Source organism: Myotis daubentonii, chromosome 7, assembly GCF_963259705.1.
Source record: "Myotis daubentonii chromosome 7, mMyoDau2.1, whole genome shotgun sequence".
In the NCBI taxonomy this organism is placed as follows: domain Eukaryota; kingdom Metazoa; phylum Chordata; class Mammalia; order Chiroptera; family Vespertilionidae; genus Myotis; species Myotis daubentonii.
The window spans coordinates 88305877-88328434 of NC_081846.1; the positions used below are offsets into that span (position 1 = coordinate 88305877).

Below are 22558 nucleotides of genomic sequence, written 5' to 3' on the forward strand. Positions count from 1 at the left end.
CTGGGCCTTCACCTACCTTTGCATTTAAGGGCCGGAAGCTCAGGGACCGAGTGGCTTATGTGCACCTTGAACACATGTCTGTCATACTCGAAACCTGCACTTTCAACCCACGTGACATTAGAACACAGGACACTGTCCAGGTCCGTGCCCACCTGGTATGGGTTAGAGGTCAGCTGCACCTGGGCCCACTGCAGCCTGAACCCCCAGGAGGCTGTAGGACCCCAGGGTCACAGAGGCCAATGTGGGTGGTCACTATCCCGACGCCACCCTCACTGGTTAGTGCTGGAGCTGACAGCAGCTGGCAAGGTGGCCTGCTGAGTCTGTCTCTGGCCTAAAGCCTATGCAGGGTCCAGGCCATCTCTGCAGGTGAGGGCTGTGGCCCCAGCCCCTGGGACTTCTCCAGGCAACCCCACGATGGGTGTGGCCCTGTCACAGAGGGACTGCCCAGGAAATCCAGAGCTCCAGGTCATCAAGTACCATAAGAAGACAAGTGGCCAATCCAAGTGGCCACAGCCTGGGTCTGGCCCAGGGAGGCTGGAGGGGATCTGGGCAGCGTTTTGCAGCAGTACAGAGGCCGCTGGAGGCTGTTGGCTCAGTAAACACACCACGAACTAAGGCCAAGGAACTCAGATAACCATGGGACCTCAGAAGGGAAAGTCCTGGAAACAGCGGGGAGAGGCAGTGAAGAGGTGAGGAAACGAGTCGCCCAGGAGCGCCCTGAGCGGGGAGCAGCCTCAAGGGCCCCTGGACTCCGAAGGAAACCATGGATCTCATCTGCCTTGGACCGCAATGTCTTAAAGATGGGCTTGGACTTTCTCAGCATCGTTTGTTTTCTCAGTGAGCGACCAACACCTTTTCACACAAATGAGTTGCTTTAAAATAACATGTTCTAGAACAGCGGTTCTCAACCTGTGGATCGTCCAAGACCATTGGAAAAACACATATATAATTACATATTGTTTTTGTGATGAATCACTATGCTTTAATTATGTTCAATTTATAACAATGAAAATACATCCTGCATATCAGATATTTACATGACGATTCATAACAGTAGCAAAATTACAGTTATGAAGTAGCAACGAAAATAATTTTATGGTTGGGGGTCACCACAACATGAAGAACTGTATTAAAGGGTCGTGGCATTAGGAAGGTTGAGAACCACTATTCTAGAAGGTCTTTCAGAAGCTCCACTATTCTTAATAGGCAATGGCCTGGGGGTGATCACCAAAGCCTGGTGTGAATGGAAGGAGTTAAAACGCCCATGGAGACAATGTTCTCTCACTCCTCCTGTGAAAGGAAACTGCTCCACATTGAACTCCCCATTTCCTGCCCACGTGAAAGAGGGGTGGGCAGGGGCTAAGAGATGGCCAAGGGTTGGACCACTTGGGCTCAAGTCACAGCCCTGCCATTCACAACCAAATCCTGAGTCCTGAGGCAGAGGTGTGGCCTGCAGACCCAGCTCACAGGGACAGGGACAGGGACGGGGATGGCTGGCGTCCAGGGACAGCCCAGCTCACATTTCCTGGCACCTATGACAGGCAGCCCAGCCCCGTCCAGAGCGGGCGCCCGTGCATGCCCACAGTTCGTCCTATTTTTACATCCTTGCCACTTGCCCTACTTAGTCATTCCCTGGGGTTAGGGCATTCTCCACAGCAGCCCTGGCCACTGTCTGCTTCTTCAGCGCAGACTCTCAGCTCAACAAGATAAAACTCCATCTGGCTGAGGAGAAACCCACCACACTTCAGATGGCCCATCAGTGTCAGCCAGCATTAGGTCTCGGCTTACAGTTGGGGGTCACATTATCTGAACTTGTTCTTTAAACACGGGGATCTCTCTTTAGCTCTTTCAGTGAACAATCACAAGACTCAGGCATTTCAATCTGGAAGCTGAAATCATTCGACAGGAAATTTCCCACTAGGAGGACTGGATGCTTTTGATCCCTGCCATGGTGTGCGCCTCGGTGCCCAAGAACCCAGCGATGCTTCGAGGGCAAGGGTCCGTGGTCCGAGGTCTCCTCCCCTATCCCCTATCCCCAGGACAGAGGACAGGGGACACGCTGTAACACTCCGTGTTTCTACTGACGGACCAGGGAGGTATATGGTGGATAGTAAGCATTTGTGGGGAGATGGTTTCATAATAAAATCTTCCATCCAGTTTCCTTTCCAACTTTTCAGCTTCCTGGGGCCATAGGGTTCCCGAAGTTTGGTAAGAGTTTTTCTCATGGGATTAACTGGTCAAGGTTGACAGTGGGGGGCACATCGTGATCTGGCTACGGCACACACTTCACCCAATGAGAGTGCTCGATGGCGCCACAGGATGGAAATGTCCAGTATGAAGGGTCCTTGAGATCCAAGCCCCAGAGCACTATCTTGGGCAGCAGAACCGAGCGACAGGGCCTCAGGCAACCGTTCCAGAAGGTGCCGGCAGGAGCTTGCAAACATGGTGCCTTGAAACCCTCAGTGTCCAGAGGTGACTGCGGGCACCAGGCTGCTCACTCCCACACAACAAGCGTCAGAGGGGCTTCTGTCGCCTATATTTTCAGTCTTTATCCAGGAATTTATTTTGTAGCAACATCATTTCTGATTAAAATAACTGCCGTGGAAATCTGTAGCTGTGACACCATTCTTGTGGAGTGGGGACCCCAGGAGGGAAGCCGTTCTTCTATAGGTCCCTTCATTCCCGAGGGGACGAATGAGCCAGGTGTGGCCACTGGCCTGGAGGACCAAGTGGCTGAGAATGGTGTTTGCACCACTTTGCCTCCGATGTTCTTGGTTTTGCTCCCACCCCCAGGAGGCTGGAGACCCTGTGAAGGCACAGTCTGTGTCCCCCTGTCTCCTATGCAGCCCTTGCTCACAGGAGGTGCTCACTGGATTACACTCAAAGGGCACCAGCCTGGATGTGGGGTCGAAGGCGGCCCTCTGCACTGCGTGCCCCAGAAGTGGACGGAGAGCTGCAGGCTCCTGGCTTGTGTCACCTGCTACCCAAGGGGTCACTGAAAACTTGGGGCTTATGAAAGGACCCCTGTCATGTGATAGGCTGGGAGTGAAGAGGGCTGTGTAGGGTCAAATCTGGAAAGTGCCCCAGAATTTAACTCCTGGAACCCGAGTGCGCTGCAAGGCTCCCTGCCAGAGGGAAAGCCGACTTATTAACAGCCTCGTTAATAGATCGCCGTCTTCGTGAATAGACTTGGGGTGGGTTCAAGGAGGGAATGCAAGGGAGAGGCAATGCTGGGCCCCACCTAAAATAACCCAAACTAGCTCACTGAACCCCCCAACCTGTGAGCATGCCCCTGTCTGCCACGCGGCTGAGGGGTCTGGCTCAGGTGAGACCAGACAGAGGGGCTTTGAGAACGCAACGCCGACAGCCGGGCACACTGCGGACATCCCAGACTGAGGTGAAGAGGTGGGCTGGTGCCTGGGAAATGATGGTGAGAGAAACGTTGAAAAGCATACCTAAGGCCAGCGACGCTGTAGGCAGCAGTTCCTCCATTGCTTCCGTTACCTCTGGGGGTAGCGGTGGGTCAGTAGGCCCCATAGCCCTGCCTGCTGTGCTCCAGGCCAAACTAGACTCCAAGAGAGCACTGCTCTGCCTTGAATCTCGGCTCACAGTCTGTCACTGAGAAATGCACGGAAGTGGTAAGGGGCGTATGGGTGTGTGTTCCCATGTGTGTGCATGTGTGCGTATGCCTGTGCACACGTATGTGTCCATGTGTGTATGTGTGCACACATGTGTGTATGTGTGCCTGTATGTGCCCATGCCTGTATGTGTGTGCATGTGTGTATGTGTGAGTGCCTGTATGTGCCCATGCCTATATGCATGTGCACATGTGTGGATGTGTGAGTGCCTGTGTGCATGTGTGTATGTGTCCATGCCTGTATATGTGCCTGTATGTGTGAGTGCCTGTGCACGTGTGTGGGTGTGTGTAGGGCAGAGAGGTACGGGTAACATAGGGTTAATGTCACAGTTTCTTCTCTTTAGTGACATGCAGTCCCAGCATCCTCAGCATCACTCCCTCCTGAGCCCCACTAAAACCCTGGTGACCAAGTTTCTGCGGCACCAACAGTGCACCCAAGGTTACCAGAGACCTCGTCCCAGTCTTGCCCACCTCCTACGCCTGCCTGTGTGAGTCTCACATGTCAAGTTGCTTTTCTGAGCTTCACTGTATGTCCCTGTCAGAGGGGGGCGGCTCTTGAATGAAGGCAGGAAACCGACTTGACAGTGCCAGCGAAGTGTAACGCGCCTGCAGTCCCAGCCCCCGCCTGGGAGAGCTCTACAACAGAGCTTCCAGCCCGGGTGGCTCTGTGGAGGCGGCCCCAGACTGTGGGGCATTATTCTCTCCCAGTGCCCCTGTGGTGACCCTGGGGCAGTTACCCACCACCTGCCCAGCGGAGAGGACCTGCGTGGGGGTGGCCTCAGCTGGCAGGACCCGTAGGCACAGCGGCCCCCGGTGCCTCTCTGAGCATTTCAATAGCAGCTGCCAGGCCAACAGGTGGGGGCTGGCAGAGAGCAGAGCCAGCACAAGTGGCAGAGGCGGGTGAACAAAGGAAGGTTGTTTCTTCTGAGGCCAGGAGAGTGACCTCAGGGCTGCAGGGAGCTGAGCAGAGGGACGGGGTCATGGCAAGCCCCTCCGTCACGGAGCTGCCATGTCCCGGAGGTGGAGGGACATGTCTGGCTCAAGGCTGGGCAGTGCCAGGATGCCCAGGAAGGCCCTGGGGAAACAACCTCGTTGAACGTCGGTGTCAATATTGCCAACTGGCATGAACAGGATCGCATCCCTGTGCTTGTGTATCCCAGAGGGTGTGGAGTAGCCCAACGCTACTCACCAGCCTGCCCTTGGCCCCTGGGCTAAGACCACACCGCGGCCCCTGCCCCCAATCCAGAGTGACCGGCGCAGCTCCAGCAGGCTCTGCCCGGCTCCCTGGGCGCCCTCTGTGGGGCCTCTTTCCACGAAGGTCCCATCGCTCTCTCTGCCCAGGCCTCCCTCTGAATGGTCCCCACGCCCTCATCTGGGGGTCCCCTGGGTACCTGAAATCACCTTGCTCTGGAAAGAACCTCCCTTCATCCTTCCCCCTGTCTCATGTGCATCTTTCTACAGGGACATGAGCGGCTTCCCCAGTAATGACACCGGGCAAAGAAAGCTTGTTTTTAAACTTTTAATTGATGAGCAGCCCAATTTCCTACCTTAAAAAGCCAAGAGAGTAAGAGAAAGGAAGAGACAGAGATAAAGACAGAGGGAGAAACGGAGGTAGAGATAGGGACAGAGGCAGAGGCAGAGAGAGTCCTGGGTGTCCTCGAGCATTTACTTTTGACTCCGTGACTCTTTCTAGGGCAGGAGAGGCAGGAGCAAGAGCAGCCACCACATGTGGCCAGCCCGGGGGTCGCACCGCACTGGGCAGGACTGCCCGGGAAGGAGCGTGAGGGCTGGAGGAGGGGCAGCCCTGCGGAGGCAGCGGAGCCCGAGCCAGGGGAGCAGGGCAGGGTCCAGTGGGAGAGCGACAGTCTGGGGGCCAACAGGCATCCACTCTTAGGCCTTGATGGGCCGCAGGTGTGACCTTCGTCAGCCTGGGTGCTTTGCCTTCACAGTCCCTTCTCTCCCCAATTATTAAAAACTAGGGGCCCGGTGCACGAAATTCGTGCACTGGGTGTGTGTGGGGGGGAGTGTCCCTCAGCCCAGCCTGCCCCCTCTCACATACTGGGAGCCCTCAGGCGCTGACCCCCATCACCCTCCAATCGCAGGATCGGCCCCTTGCCCAGGCCTGATGCCTCTGGCCTAGGCGTCCGGCCCGGGCAGTGGGGACCCACAGCTGCAGCAGCCCCGCGATCGTGGGCTCCGCTTTAGGCCCAGGCAAGGGACCCCTAGCTCCCGGGACTGCCAGCTTCGACCGTGCCCAGCTCCCATCGCTGGCTCCACCCCTACTTCCTGCTATCACTGGCCAGGGCGGAAAAGGCGCCTGATTCTCCGATCATGGCTGGGGGGCAGGGCAAAGGCGGCCCCATGGCCCCCTTTGCCCTGACCCCCAGCTCTTAGCTCCCCCCTGGGTTTCCGATCACTGTCAGTGGCAGGGGGCTTCTTCCCTCTTTCCCTTTCGCCTCCCTGCATTGTGCCTACATATGCAAATTAACCGCCATCTTGTTGGCAGTTAACTGCCAATCTTAGTTGGCAGTTAACTGCCAATCATAGTTGGCAGTTAATTTGCATATAGCCCTGATTAGCCAATGAAAAGGGTAGCTCGTACGCCAATTACCATTTTTCTCTTTTATTAGTGTTGATTGATTTTTATAGTGGCATTGGTATAAAAACTGTAACGCTTAGTCCTAAAAGTTCATTTTTTCCTATTTGAGTTTAAAGGGAACACATATTTTTGTGGGTCTCCAACAGCAACATCAGCCCTAAGCAAGCGCCCGGTGTGGCCCTAAGCAAGGCGCCCGGTGTGCGGGTGGAGCGGGCTGCGCCCTCCCCTGGAAACCTGCCTCTGTGAGCCGCTCCCGGGTCACCGGCCTTGGCTCCCAGCAACCACATCACCTGCCGTCGCTTCAGTTCCAGTGTCATCACGTGCAAAATGGAGAGAAGAATACCTCCCGCGGGGCTGCTCAGGGTGAAATGAGATAACTTACTCGAAATGGAGCTTTGAGTCAGAGAGTCACCATCAGAGGAGAGTGGGTCAGATAATTTATAGAATTTGTAGAAAAGGGGGAACAGAGATTGTGAAATTAAAAATGGACTACTCCAGGTTTCCAGCCACAACTAAAATTATTTCACTAAAATGGGAACTTAAAGGGTGACGATTCAAATGACAGGCAGTCCCAGAACCCGGTCACAGGCAGCCCGGCCGCCACAGGAGCTCAGGCAGGAGCGGCTGGGAGGGGAGAGGAAGCTCTGCTGGGAGAGGTCCCGCAATGAAGGGTCCTGAGAGTCCCCCTGGGAACCGTCAATGGCAGCCCCAAGGGAAAGGAAAGCACGACTATGGGAGAGACAGGAGGTGGCACGCCTGCGGGCGGTGGACGGGGCGGCTCCCATGTGCAGGGACAGGCCCCATGGACGGGGTGGCTCCCGTGTGCAGGGACAGGGCCCTTGGATGGAAAGGCTCCCGTGTGCAGGGACAGGGCCCATGGACGGGGTGGCTCCCGTGTGCAGGGACAGGGCCCATGGATGGGGCGGCTCCCGTGTGCAGGGACAGGGCCCATGGACAGGGAGGCTCCCGTGTGCAGGGACAGGGCCCATGGATGGGGCGGCTCCCGTGTGCAGGGACAGGGCCCATGGAAGGGGCGGCTCCCGTGTGCATGGACAGGGCCCATGGAAGGGGCGGCTCCCGTGTGCATGGACAAGGCCCATGGAAGGGGCGGCTCCCGTGTGCATGGACAGGGCCCATGGAAGGGGCGGCTCCCGTGTGCAGGGACAGGGCCCTGGATGGAAAGGCTCCCGTGTGCAGGGACAGGGCCCATGGAAGGGGCGGCTCCTGTGTGCAGGGACAGGGCCCTGGATGGAAAGGCTCCCGTGTGCAGGGACAGGGCTCCTGGATGGAAAGGCCCTGGGCTGAACCAAGGGAGCTCTCATCACACAGGCCACTGAGTGGTGGAGTCCTTCCCTGATCAGGAGGGGATTCAGGTGAATCCAGGACCCGCATGGCTCTCTGTGTGGATCAGGCTTTGTCTACATGGGTTGGAACTGTCATTCATTCATTCAGTGTCTTTAAAGCATCTTCTCTTCCCTGTGGAGAATGAGACAGTGAGGCCCCTTTAGACGGGGCTGGTGCTCAGGTGAGGTGGGGAGCACGGAGGGCCCGGCCCTGGTATCACGTAAAGGAGACTGAGCGCTGGGCCTCGTGCGCTCTCTGGGCTGCTCTGCACTCACTGCACCCCTGCATTTATAGAAACATGAGGGGCAGCGGGTTGTGGCAGCTCTCACGGCTCAGGGGCAGCAGCTCCCCACAGCCATTGCAGGGCGCCTCCCCTGTGGGGCCGAGGCCTGGCCCCGGCTCGGGGCCTGGGCAGCCTGTGCCATCCTGTGGCTGGGTGCTACTCTCTGGGTTCAAATGGGCTGCCAGAGGGAAGGCCTGGGAACAAGGAAGTGGCGGTGGGAGGGCGCCAGCACTCATTCCGGTGCCCTCGAGGCGCAGTGAGTCCAGTGAGGAAGCTATCAGGCACCGTGCTGGGGCCTTGACCCAGGACGGCCCCTTCAGTCCTCGCGCACACCCTGGGGCAGAAATGGTTATCTGTTTACCCGAGGAAACTAGCTAGAATTTCTGGGGCCCCGTGCAAAATGAAAACGTGGGACCCCTTTCCAAACGTAAGAATTTCAAGACGGGGACAACAGAGCATTAACCTAGTGAGTGTGGCCCTCTGAGGGCGGCCCTTTGTGACTGAATGCTCAGGCGGGGCCCGCCGGGGCCCGTCTGCATGTTGTAGAATCTGTTCTGGTTTGACTTTCTGTGCATCTCAATTTATTTTTCATTAACTCCCTAGATATGCTGAGACCTGGACTAGGAGCTATCAAGTGTCTGGTTCTAAAAGGCACCTTGACATGTGGAACGGACACTCCATTCACTTCCACGTCACTCTCTGAGCACCAGCCTGTGCCAGGCCCACTCGGCGGCAGATGAGTCATGGGGACCCTGGGGAGGTCAGAATTCTGTGAGGCGGGCAGGCCCAGGGGTCTGTTGGGGTTGACAAGTGTCCCCAGGGCCCTGGTGGGGATTTTCTGGTGTGGGGAGGGCAAGGGAGGTGGGAGTGCGTTAACCAGGCCTAAAGCGACAAGCAGCTGCGGGCCAGGCAGGCGGTGCCTGTGTGTGCGGGCGGGGTGGGGGAGGTGCCCAGAGAATGGGGTGGGGCTGAAGCGGGCAGTTGTGAGGATGCAGCTCTGGAGGCAGGTGGCCTGGACACGAGGAGGGCCATGGAGGAGGCTCCGGGGAAGCCTGAGCTGGCTGCGCAAGGCAGGGTGGAGAGCAGCTGGCCCCGTGCGGATCAGGCCTGACCACAGGACAGGGAGCCTGGTGGGCAGTGGTGAGCCGAGGCGGGACCACAGGCCTGGATGAAGAGCCATGGCTGTCTGGCAGGCCCTGAGTGCCTGTGCCACACAGAGTCTCCCTGGGTGCAAAGCTAAGCAGTGATGCCCCAGGCACAGCTCGCCGGGGGGAGGGCAGCAGGGACAGGGACAGCAGGCCCACGTGTCCCCACATGCCCCCCTCGGGTTGGCATCTGTAGCTCTGGTGTCCCCAGCCTGGCCGAGGCCTCCGTTCTTGGGAACCCTTCCCCCTGAGCCTCGAGAGAAACAGGTAAGAAAAGGCCGGGCCGGTGAGACCAGGCTATGGGGGTGACCCGGGCCAGGCCCGCCACAGGACTTGGCATGTAGGTGCCGCTGTTGTCGTTGTTACATTATCAAAAACAAAACAGCAGCGTCGCAGCCAGATGGAGATTACCAGCACCTGCAGGCAGGGCTGGCGCTGATAACGTCAGCCAACAACAGCCACAGATACCGCTGCTCCCGGGCATGGAGCCAGGCTTTATCCCCGGCCCACCACGTGGCTCCTGTGAAGAGGCTGTTATTACTCCCATGTACAGACGAGGAAACCGAGGCTCAGAGGCATTTTGGACCTCCCCAAAGCCAGTGAGGGCTGGAGGCGGGGCCAACCCAGGTGACTCCACAGCATGTGTGGGACCCGGGCCCCTGCTCTACTGTCAGCTCCCCATGGGAGGGAGGACACGTCATTAACTCGTGGGGGCATTTCCCATGGGGGCGGGAACCTGACAGGCCAAGGCCAAGGCCATAAAGAGGTGCTTTCCCTGAAAAAGAAATATACTGTCCTCTAGGGGCACAAAACCCTGCCCAGCCTCACCTGTCAGGGCACCTTTCATTGGCTACTGGTGGTGTTTGTAATCACGTGATCTTTTGGAGGGCAATTTCAGCATCTATTAACATTTTAAAGCCACACAGTCTTTGTCCCAGAAGTTAAATTCTGGGGGAATTTATCCTGAAAGTATGCAAACACATGCATGTACAACTCACTTACAAGTAGAGTGGCAGAACTGTGTCTGGTTAGAAAAAAGTCAATCAGACTGTACACAACCCCAATGTGCATTTGAGGAGGATCTGGTGTAATCTTTAACACCTATTCTTAAGAAAAAAACCAAGATGAGGCAGAGCACATAGATAAGTTTCCTTCTGTAGAGTGAAAAGTAATTGTAGACTAGTGCGCGTGCAGTGCTCCTAGGAGGCTCCTGACAAAGCAATAAAGTGGCTGCCCCCGAGGTGGGCAGCAGGTGTCCTCCTCCAGCATGCGCTCTTCATTCATTGTTCAGGTTTGTTTGTTTAGCTTTTAGCTTGTGCTTGCTGGCCCACAGTGTTTGCTCAGTTTCTAGAAGGTATTTCGGTGGGGGCCTCAGAATGGCGTTTGCCTCCCAAAGAGGCAAAGAGACTTGATTTGCCAACCTTCCCCGCTTGCCTGGTAAGAGGCCTCTTCCTGCTCATTGTAGATGGGCTGATGCGCTCCCACTGCAAACCCGGGTCCGCGGCAAGCCCCCAGATAACTGCCCAGACATGGCACCCTTGGAAAGGCCCAGGTGCTGGCTGTGCCCCTGCCACGTGACTCCCTACTCCACCCGTGTCTGCAGGGGTAGAGCAATGGCTGAGGTGGAATTCCATTTGGCTCTAGATGCGATCCTTTCTGCTCCGACTGAGGCAGCACATTTTACACAGGCTGCCAAACCTGGCCATCTCCTTACAAGCACGCTGGCCTCTTTCATCCAAGGGCAAGGCAACGGATTTCTGCACATAACTCATTTGCAATAACTGTGGCCTTTGAGCGGCTGGGAGCCCAGCTGGGTAGGGCAGGCATGGCCTGGGCGGGAGAGGGGTGTGTGTGGGGGGGGGCGCGAGGGGGGTAGCGGTCCTCTCCATTCTAACCTCAGGTTCTGAGGAACAGTGATGTAAACCGAGACATCCTGCCTGAGTTAGCAGCAAGAGCTAGGGCCGCAGGGTTCCCCCACAGCCGAGAGCCTGCCAGCAATCCCGTCCTGAGGGAAATCTGGAATGGTGTGCAAGTAGGGGCTGCATCCCCATCGTCCCAGAAGGGCGGTGTTTGCAGCCATTGGTCAAGGTCTGAAACTTGAATTCCAGAGCACTGCTGGGGGAGGGGCGGGCTGAGCTATGGGGCAGGCCAGCCTGGCCTCTGCCGACAGGGCCTGTCCGCGGGCCTGCACTTCCTCAGCACCTGACTGGGATGATTACAGTGGTTCTGTCCCTCAATCCTACCCCCCTCCCATGAGCTCAGCAGTGTCTTTCTTGACGCACACACACTCTAAGACACACATGAACGAACAGATCCACTGTCTCAAAGCGAACAAAGATGCCTGACTTCATCTTACACTGTTTGCCTCCATCTCTGTGCTGAGCCACTGACACGCACTGAATTCTCACAGCCCAATGAGGAATATTCTATATTCCCATTTTGCAGATGATAAAACTGTGGCTAAGAAGGTGGCTTGGCTACTAGGTGGCACACATGATGCCAATACAGCAGCCAGGCTCCCACTGTGACCCCACTCTGTGTGCCCGGACCCAGCTGAGCCAGCCACGCAAACAGAGGCCCACAGTACACAGACACAGACCTAGCCACACACCACAGGGGTTTTAGAGACGTAAAAGGAGCGGGTGTCACCAATACCTGCATCGTTACCACATTAATGACCTGGCATGATTACATTATAGACTCAGAATGCTTATTCCTTCACAGCTTCTAAGGACTTGGCCAGGGTTGGGGTAAGAGGAATACACGTTCGTTCTTTTTCTAAATACACGTTTCGTTTTTTATTGCACAGCCCAGGGGAGGCGTGGGACGGCCCAGAAATGTTTCTGAACAGCCTCCCAGTGAGTCGCAGGGTGTATGGTTTCCTGTCAGCAACAGAACGCGCGGGTTTCTAAAAGAAACAGGCTCAGGCCGTGGGAAATGACAAACCACTGAAGTCCTGGTGGAGGCGAGCTCCCCTCGCCATCTCTCGGTCCGGGACGGTGGGCTGCCCCGGCGTTTTCTCCAAACGAGCCCCACGTCCCGGCCCGGCGGCCTAGCCCTAGCCGAAGCTTCTGACTCTTTCTGGGCTGCTTAACCTCCGCCCCTTCTCCTAGGAGGTCACTTATTTATGCTTTTAGGGGAAAGTTCTGTCGGATACATCCCGACCGGCACGCAAAGAAACAAACCGAGCAGACGCGATGCGGGGTGCGGAGGCCTCTCCAGGCCCGGGGCGCACGGTCCCCGCGCCAAGGTCGGGGCTCAAGGCGGTACCCCGCGCGCCGGGGTGGGGGTGGGAGGCACACTGCCGGGCGTCAGGGTGGAGCGGCGGGCGCAGAGCCCGCGCAAGGGTCGGGGAGCTCCGAGTCCCCTGTCCCCCGCCCCAGGGTGAGGGTGGGGGTGGGGGCGGGGGCAGGGTCCCTCCGGGCGGGCGCGGGACAGGGAACTCCGTGCAACCCGGCGCCGCGAGCCTTGGGGTGGCGCGGGGTTCGGCCTGAACCGGCGGGCACCTCTTGTCCCGGGCCGCGGCTCGGTCCCCGCGCCCCTGTCCGGCCCGGGCTGGAGTTGGCCGGACCCCCGGACCCCGCCCGCGGCGGGCACTCACCGTGGCGGCCGGGCGAAGTGGCGTTGAGGCTGCTCATCGGCGATGGCCGGGACGGTGCCGTCGCGGCGCGCAGGGCCAGGGGCCGGCGGAGGGTGCGGGGTCGCAGGGCCTGCGCTGACCCTGCGCAGCCGGAGGAAGCGGCCCTGGGTCGGCTCCTCTGCGCGGGCCGCGGGGAGGGGCTCCGGCCCCGATAGGCAGACTTCAGTTATTTTTTCTGCGGACTTGGCTGGTGGGGTTTCCACCCTTTTTTTTTTTAAACACACTCCCGCCCACTTCTGAACTCTTCCCCGCGCCAACTTTCCCGCGCCGGAGCCGGGGCTCTGACTGTTCTGTGTCCTCCGCAGCGGGCAGATGCAGGGGCTGTGGCTGCAGGTCCCGGCGGACGGAAGCTCTCCCAGATGTGACCAGGCCCTGCCGGGCTGTGTCCGGACGGTGACCAAGTAGGGACAGACGTGCGGGTGAATTCTGGCTGCTCTGCCCCAGAGGGCGGCCCCTCCTGGTTTGGGGCCGGGAGCGTTCTTGCCGGCTGGCCCGTTGGGGGCGCTGTCCCAATTCACCGGCTGACGTTTGGGGAGGATTCTCAGAAAAAAGGATGGCTGGGCAAAGGCCATCACTTTCGTCTGGGCTTCCAGTCAGAGTGGAAGTTTGTGGAAAATCCGCTTTACTTAGACAACGGAACACTCCCCTTGGATTTTGGCACACTGGTTGGTTAACTGGGATCTACGACCCCCGTCCACTCCCCCCCCCCCCAAAGAAAGGAAGGGGCCTTACACATGTCACCTTGGTATTAAATCGCAGCCCAGGAGACACCCTGTACTTCTCCGTTCTGACGTCTGAGCCTCCCTGTGGGTGGGGATTTCCATGCGGTTTACCCAGCAGTCCTCCACGCACTGCTGGGAACCCCCCTTCCCTTCTGCAACCCCGGGGGACCGTGCCAGCTGTCAGCACGAGGTGCGTGTCCTTGGGAGGACCATTCTGTTGAGCACAGCAGGCTGCCCCTGGAGGTGCAGCGCAGATTCCTGTCCAGCGCCCCCCCCCCCCATCATTGTGAGGACTGTCTGACAGTGGGAGCGAGTTCATAAGTCTCTTTAGTTCTATAATGAAGCACCACAATTGCGGATAAATCTTCTGGGAAACTTCCAAGCTGGCCATGCTCGTGTGGACTGCCAGGGAACTGTATGCAGAGCACCCCTGGCCAGGCGTGGGCACCCTGGGTTTGTGCATGGAGGCGTCTGCTTTCCTTGTCTGTGACATGGAGACAAGAACCCTTCCAATCCAGAGTTGTACAGGGACAGTGCCTCTAAACAGCGGTGGGGTAGGAAAGCGGCAACAGTGACTGCAATAGTTTCACATCTGCTTTGTCATGCATGTAGGTCTGTGTTGGATAATAATATCCCTGGGGTCAGAGTTCATAAATTAAACAACTTCGATGATCAGAAATACAGCTGGGGAGCTGGAAAGCAGTCAAAGACCCACAGGGTGACCAAGAGCAAGTCCTCATGGGCCACAGCTCATCATGGGAGGACTTCTCAGAGGCTCACTTACAGCCCATTGGCCTTTAGACAATCAGAAGAGATTCGCTTATTTAACTTCTCGGACTAGGACAGGTTAAAAACACCAAAACATAACAAGAATTCCTCAAGAGAGGACGCCAAAAACCAAATAACTAACTGACCACAGTCTAAAGCTCGACAGGCTATAGAGATGAGAGGTTAAGAGCCAAGTCACATTCACTACCAGCCAAAGCCTCTGGGCCCCAGCCAGGAATGGGGTGCGATGGCGCCGGGCAGTCCAGGGGCCCAGGCGTCGGGGCTCCATGGGCTCTGTCTGGGTTTAGCTTCACTGCCTCGGAGCTGGATAACCTTCAGCATTTTACTGACCTTCTCTGAGCCTCCATTTCCTCAGCTGTGAGACTGGAGCCATCTGCGAGGGGAGGTTGTGGTGAGCAGCAGTACATCAGACAGGAGTTAATTAATGGGATGACACAATGTCTTCCCTGGCACATGGGGCTCATGGTATTATGCTGGGGACTCCCTTCTTCACCAGGGGTGCCCTTGGGTTACAGTAAGGACCTCAGGCCGTTCTGAAAAGAAGGTAAACACCATTGAGTGAATAGTTTAACTAGTAGGGAAATGTTTGATATACTTTAGGAGATTTAACCATGGAAATGTCTAATTTTACAGAAATGAAGGCTATTTTAAGAAGGTAAGTAATTCTAAGAAAAATTAGCTTATATTTATCGGAAATGCATTGTTAGTGTGTTTCTGTGTTGGATATTTATTAATGGAGTAGAAAGAACTCAGCTCTATTTTGTAACAATAAAACAGTTCTTGTCTCATTTAATTCCCATGAAGACCGTCAAATAGGATACTGTCAAGGCCCATTTTTAAAAGTGAGGAGACTGGGTGGCAGCAGTGACAACCCGATGAGGCTGCAGGGAGGGCTGAGACAGCGCTGGCGGCTCTGTGGGGCCGCAGGACGGCGGGATGAGCTGCTGAGCCTTCCAGGGGTGAGAGGTGTGGTGGGGCCCAGGCACTGCAGGCAGGAGCTGCCCGGGGGAGGGGATCCCTCCTGCCTTAGCCCCCCACCCCAACCAACACCCCCAGGGCTGCCCCCTCTTGGGAGGGGCTCTGTCTTCTGGCTGTGAGCTCTCCAGGCTGAGGTGGGTTCTCTAAGACTTTTGCCCTTCATCAAGTAACAGGTGCTCTCTGTGCAGAAAATTAAGTGGAGAAAAGAAAAGCAAACCCCAACAACTGCTCATAATCTCCAGCACAATAAGGGATGTTTATTTCAAGCTGGCGTATGTGTTTGGGACATTCGCTTTATACGACTGAGATTTTCCTGAATGTATGATTTTGAGTGCTGGGTTTTTGCTACCAAACATTATGCCACAACCATTTTCCCACATGGAAGTGTAGAAGCTCTTTAATTTGTTTTAATTACCTAGTTGTTTCCTTTACTTTGCCAGTTAAATTGTGCTGTAATAAAAGCATGTGAACGTAAATATCTGCATTTCATACTTTTTTGTTAGCCTGTGTTCCAACAATGAAATTACTGGGTCAAAGGTTAGGAGTGTTTCAAACTTGGATGCATTCCTGGGTTGTGGTTGCAGCAATTTATATTCTCAGCAGTCAATGATGAGATGTACCAATGCTCACTTCAGAGCCTCTTGTCAGAATTGAGCATTAGATTTTAAATAAAAAATAATTTATGTAGATGACAAACATTTGAAATTATTTGTTTGCACTTTCTTGATTACTAGCAAGGTTGAGTATACTGTCATGCTCATTTATAAACTGCAAGTTCTTTTAGGTGAATATTTTGTTCTTGCTGTTTCCTCAGTCAGAGGGATGATTAATGCTTTTATTATTAATTTACTAGAGGCCCAGTGCACAGTATTGTGTGGGTAGGGTCCCTAGGGCCTAGCCTCCTGCGATCAGGGCCATCTTCTGCCCGTTTGCCAGTCCCCAGGCCGAAAGCTGCTTCCGCCACTGGGCTGTCAGGCTACTGGGATCACCAGCTCATCCCTGGCTGCTCGGAGGCTCTGGCCTGTGGGAAAGCAGGCACCGGTGACTTCATCTCCATGCATGTGTGCTGGGCTGGCCACTGATGGAACACGCTGCCCGCTTGGGGCCACTCATGTGGGTGCTGCCGCTGCTGCTGGGAATTGGGGTGCTGATAGAAGCTGTGGGGTGCACCCATGACCTACCCACCCTGGCGTGAGCGGCCCTGAGTGGGCAGCGCATTCCATCAGTGGCCGGCCCGGGGCACACTCATGGAGGTGAAGTCGCTGGCACCTGCTTTCCCTCAGGCCTGAGCCCCTGAGCAGCTGGGGAGGAGCTGGTGATTCCAACAGCCTAACAGGCCATCCTCCCACCACCCACCCCGATTCCCCCGTTCACCATTGCTGATCCATTGGAGCCTGCGGGCCAGGGTCAGGGACCAAGAGGTCAGCCATTCAGCCTGCTCGCCAGTCCCCAGTCCCACCCCGCCCCGCTCATGGGCCGGGGGTAGGGACCGAGAAATGCTCAATGCACCTCATGGTGAGCAGTTGTTTGGTCATCACCGTCGTCACGGACACTGGCTTTATATATATATATATATATATATATATATATATATATATATATATATATATATATATATATATAGATTTGACTCTTTATACAGAAAAGACAACACCACCTTTTCATGTGTATTGCAGACGTATTTTCCTTGGACCTTTTTCCTGTTCTTGTGCATGAGAACAGAGGTATGGTTTGACTTATCCATTGGAAAGTCAGCAGCTTTTAAGAAAACCAAACTGTGGCCCTAACCAGTTTGGTTCAGTGACTAGAGCATCAGCCTGTGGAGTGAAGGGTCCTGGGTTTGATTCGGTCAAGAGGTCAAGGGCACGTGCCCGGGTTGTGGGCTTCATCAACAGTAGGAAGCATGCAGAAGGCAGCCGATGAATGATTTCCTCTTATCATTGATGTTTCTCTCTCTCTCCCTTCCTCTCTGAAATTAATAAAAATGCATTTTAAAAAAGAAAACCAAATCATGGCTATACATATTTTAAGAGGCATGGAGAGAAGCAACAGCCTGTCACAGGCTGTGGGTGAGGAGGGTGCAATGGGGCATGGGAGGCGGGTCCAGGGAAGCCAAGTGCAGAGATACGGGCTCAGGCCCTGCAGCCTTGGCCCGGAGCCCCTCCCTCCCCAGCAGCACCAGGTCTTCCTGAGGAGAAGCTGTGAGTGAGGAGGGCTGAGGCTGAGAGGCAGCAGGCCTAGTGCTGTGGCCAGGACTGAACTGCCCGGCCCCTTTTCTCTGCACGTTGCTAAAGGCTGGTGGTCAGCGTGCGGGCACAGAGGAGGGCCAGGTTGATGAGGCTGTGAGAGCCAGAGCTACCCCGGGGCCCCTAACTTCCGGGGACACCTCATCCAGGGGTACATCTTTAAGCCTCTGGCCTCCTCCTAACCCACTGTCTCCCTGAGGAAAGAGGAGCAGCCTAGGGACCGGGAGGAACTCCGGGCAGGTGGTCTGGGAAAGTCTGACGTGACCATAGGCAAAACGTCCCATGTTGTTGACAGCACTGAAGGCGACCGGCTGTGGACTAGATGGGAAAAGCGAGGAAGCTTCAGACTGGAAAAAAGGTAGAAGGGATGAAGGAAGCAAGAAAGGACAAGTGTCAGGGGTGGGGCTGGCTTGAATCTCAGGCAGAGAAGAGGAGTGAGTCCGAAGAAGGACACAGCCTGCTGCTCAGCCCACGTGGTTCTGAGCCTCAGGAGACGTGTGAGGTCCGCATCCCAGCAGGGGCTGGAGTATACAGACAGGGACCACTCCTTGAGCACCTAGAAGGATCCAGGCCTGCCCTCACTGCCCACCCCGGGTGCTTGTTGCGATGTCAGGGCATTCCATCACAGGGAAGGTGGGCTTTCTCCTGCTTGTTTGGTTTTCCTTTTTTCTCTTCTTCATTTTGTAAAAAAGGAAACTGAGGAACAGAGAGGTAAAGGGAACTGTTGATGCTCCCCAGCTCCTCAGTGACAGCTCGAATATGAGCCAGGGTTGTCCAAACCCAAAGCTCTGCCAGTTCTCCTCGCTTCCCTCCTGTGCTGCCTGGAGGCCCTGGAGCCGGTCTCTGGTGCCACTGCTCAGCCCGGGCGACTCATGCTGGAGGCCCTGAGACACAGGGAAGCAGGCAGGGAGCTGCTGGGCGGGCCCCGCCCGACATTCCCATCAAAACGGAGAGAAATGGAAATCTCACTACTTAGCGAGTGGATTGCCAACTTCCAGGCAGGTGTGTTTGGATCACAGCCCTTCTCCTTTGGTTACAAGTTGTTGGTGTGAAAACTGAACTAAATTCGCATTTCAGCTGCTACCAACTGAACTCTGAGTCCCCTGCAGGAAGGAGGCCACTTCCTCCCGAGAGCTTTGCTGTGGCCTTTGTCCTCTTTCCATGAGGAGAGAGGAAGAGGGGTGGGTAGGTCTGTGAGCAAGAAGGGGGAGCTGGAACGGTAATTCATATGCCAGACTTTTCTGCGAGTCCCACGTATTTTATCTCATTTAGTCCCCAGAACAATTTGAGCCAGGAGAGAGCAGGGGTGGGAATGTGGCCACACGACTGCTCATTCCTGGCTCACCACTCGCCACTCTGCTAAGGGACTTTGCCTCCACATATTCCCAGGTGCAAGTGAGGTTAATGACACGGACATCCGAGTTGTGCTCTGAAGGCTGGTGCAGGTGCTCCAGGGAGGCTCACTCATTCGTTAAGGTGATAAAGACAGTCTTCCCAGTACTCAGAAAAACTGTAAAACTATGCTGTGAAACACACAGACACACACACACACAAACACATATGCACACACAAACACACACACAAACATATATACACACACAAACACATATACATAAACACACACACACACACACAGTGTGCCACGGTCACAACCAGGTGTAACTGTGCCCACCTACAGATGGGACTGACCATGCACAGGCCACAGGATCATGGGTGTGTTCATCTAGTGTTCTCGTGTATCGGTTCCTTCTAATGTACGGTATAACTCAAGACAATAGACTTACTAGTAGCCTATTTTGTGCTTTCTTCCTTTCAACAGGCCATTACAATTATATTTTAAATGGATAGATAATAAAAGAAAAAACACAAGAATTCCTGGAGGCTGGATGGGGTGGAGAGCATGTTAAGGGGAAGAAATAAAGAGATGGAGGCTCCAGCCTAGAGGAAGCCTGGGGGAGGCTGGCTGCAGGGTAGCCTTGGTGTGTGTGTGTCGGGGGCGGGGGGGGGGGGGGGAGGTGTTGCGGGGGGGGGGGCATGGAGGTGGAGAGTGGAAAGGCTAAGCCCATCAGAGCCACAGGGCTCTGGGCTCAGAGGCGGCAGGTGGGAGTCGTGGGTTGAAAGGGGATGAATATAAGGAGCCTGGCGGAAGATCCATTTGGGGTGGGGGAACTCATCCCCACTTCCCCACCTTTGCGTACAAAATGTCAAGCTGGCCACAGAAGTTGCCTCTAGGGACAAAAATGTGTGGATGTCTAAGGTGATAAAGAAACTGCAAGAGAATCAAGGCTGCTGGTGCTGGGCGGAGCCTCTTTTAGTAAAGCCCTCCTCCTGCTGGGATCTGGCTGTCAGGAAGCCCCCTCCAGCTCCCCCTGAGGCAGAAACAATGCCATCCTGAAAACAGGCCCCTCGGCAGGCGTTTCCCAGGTGACGGCTGATCAGGAGCCAGAGGATTCAGAGGGCAGAAGTGGAAGCCCCTGTGTTACAGAAAGCCCGGACCAGAACCAAACAGCACTCTGAGAGTTTGGAGTTACACTTTATTCACCGCGGCGGGCGTAGGGAAATGAATCCAAATTCTAAGCAAAGCTACAAGCAGAACTTTCCTTTTTATGGAAGAGCCAGCCCTTTGTACACTTGCTGGAGGCGGTCTTGAAAACTACACAGTTTTATCCAATTAAAAAATGCACCTGGCATGGCATTGGGTGTATTTAGTCTCTGGCCTACAAGGTCAGACAGCTAAGTTTATCTCCCCCATTATTCAAGCAGGCTAGAAAGCAAAGTTACTTTTTCAAAATTAGATAGAGGCCGTCCAAAGAATAGCAGAGAATTCCAAACAGTAGTTTTACAGAATAGGGGTTTTCCTTCACACCTGAGCATCCTTTAGGTCATCAGCGGGTGTGGAGAGATGACTGCATATGACAACCAAGTCAGACAGGAGAAGAGAGTGTGGAAGAAAGGGCCAGCATGAAAAAGGGACACACTGACCTAGTAAAAGAAACAAGCAATTAAGAAGGGAACTTAAGAGAAACAAAGGAACAGGCAAAACTTTAATATGCTCAGAGACTTGAGAAAATATTAAAACCATAAAATCAGAGTAGTGTGCTATGAAAAAGAAAAAGAAAAGAATAAGAAAGAATTCCTGTACAGTGGCTGAAATGAAAACTCAATCCAAAGGTTGAAAATTAAGGCCAAAGAAATTATAAGAAAAGAGCAAAACAAGACAGAGGGAAAAATGAAGGATGATATAGAAAGGCCAACTGCTATGAATTTCCCAAAGAGGGAACAGAAAAGAAGGAAGGGAGAAAATTACGTATAAATTTTATGAAGAGGAAGAGCAAAGAGGAGAAGGAAACAGCAGAGCTGCAGAAGACCGCAGGACCATGGACTGGAAGGGAGGACCTTAAAAACGGTGTTTACACATTATGTAATTTCAGAACAACAACGATAAAGTGAAGGCTTTTAAAGGCTTTCAGAGCCTGGTGGTGGCAGGCGGGCGGCGGGGTGCCTTCCACAGAAGAATAAAGTCAGACAGCCTCAGAGCTCACACCGCGCATGGAATGCTATGAGACAAGAGTGGTCCAGGGAGTGGGGGTGACTTTGAACCTCAAATCTTGTACTTGGCTAAAAGATCAATGGTCTTAGGGAAAAGAATAAAGATGTCCTTGGATATGGAAAGACTAAAAACGTTTACTTCTTACAGAGAAGAAAGCTGTTGGAGAATAAAAATCCGTCAGAACAAGGCAGATGCTCAGCCAGAGGAGCCAGGGGTCCAGGGACGGTGGGTGTGGTGGGAGGGCGGGCAGGGAGGGTCCAGGGCGTTCCCTTAGCTCTGGAGGGTGGAGAACGTCAGGAGGGATATATGCTGCAGGAGGCAAGAGGGTTGAGCAACTAAATACTCCTGAAAATGTGGTGAGAATGCATACTTTGCTACCCCTCTAGGAAAAAAGAAATGTTGACTAAAAGCCCAATAAAGCAAACAAAGAACTACACATATAAGTCATGGTCTAAATAGGAAGCCAACTCGTATGTGGCATGATTTTGAGCTCCTGATGAAGTATGAGAAACAATCATTCATCTCGCCACAAGTTGGGGTGCATTTTCCTTTGGGAAATGGAGACCCCAAGAACAGGAGACACAACCCTCCCACACCACTGGGCTCTGCAATGGGGACGGTTCCTCAGCGACCACACAAAACCATGGTTAACTGCTATTCAGGTTCCGAATAAGCCTGTAGAAAACAAATGACAACTAGGATCACTGACTGCAGGTTTTGATAACATTGACAATTTACAAATCCTGGTCCTCAAGTCCTGGCTGACAGAGAGGGTCGGGGGAGGAGGGATGGAGGGAAGGGGAAGAATGTGGATATTCTCAGTTCGCACAGAGGGCATTGAGATGTCGATGGCATCAAGGTTGTCTGCCCTAAGGATTGTGCTGAGAGTTACAAAGACAATCAACTGAGAGAAGAACCAAATATAATAATGCAACTCTCTGCCATTTGGAGAAAAAGGGGGAAGGAAGTGGGGAGTGGTGCCCAGTGCTAATGTGCTATCATTTCTTGTGAAGGGAGATTAGTCAGGACCCTGGAGGGACAATGATGACACATCAAAAAGGATGAACAGCCTGGTTGGTGGAGCATCGTCCTGTACAGGTTGTAGATTCAATTCCCAGTCAGGGCATATACCAAGGTTGAGAGTTTGATCGTTGGTGGGTGTGTGTACAGGAGGTAACAGATCAATTTTTATCTCTCACATTGATGTTTCTCTCTCTCTCTCTCTCTCTCTCTCTCTCTCTCTCTCTCTCCCATAAAAATATATCCTCGGGTGAGGATTTAAAGAAAAGGATGATATATAGAGTGTTTAGAGGGGCTGGTCTGGTATCTTAGGATGAACATCAGGCTCAGGGTTAAACGTGCAGGGAGGAACAGGTTATGAGGGCTGGGCCTGCGCAGGGCCCAACGTGGGGGCCTCCCAACAGTGGCTGCTTTGGAGGAACATGGCCCCACAGAGCCACAGAGGGAGGGCGGCAGCAGGGTAGGCTGTGGAGCAGCTACCCCACTTCTCTGTCCACCTGTCTGGTGCTGGGGCCTTCTTTGGTCTAACCCAGCTGGACACTCTGCCGATGACGCCCTTACCAGGTGAAATCAGGACACATCGTTAGCAAGTCAAAAACTAAACT

The 22558-nt window shown here is 54.6% G+C and overlaps 1 protein-coding gene across 1 annotated transcript in view; it reads right to left on the bottom strand.

Annotated features, from left to right (window-relative positions):
- Positions 1-13210, bottom strand: part of GYPC (glycophorin C (Gerbich blood group)) — a 40967-nt gene extending 27757 nt beyond the window's left edge. The window contains exon 1 of the mRNA XM_059704719.1: positions 12610-13210. Within this exon, the coding sequence (XP_059560702.1) occupies positions 12610-12646 (37 nt within the window). The 5' untranslated portion in view covers positions 12647-13210. The remainder of the gene's footprint in view (positions 1-12609) is intronic.
- Between the last annotated feature and the right edge of the window lie 9348 nt (positions 13211-22558).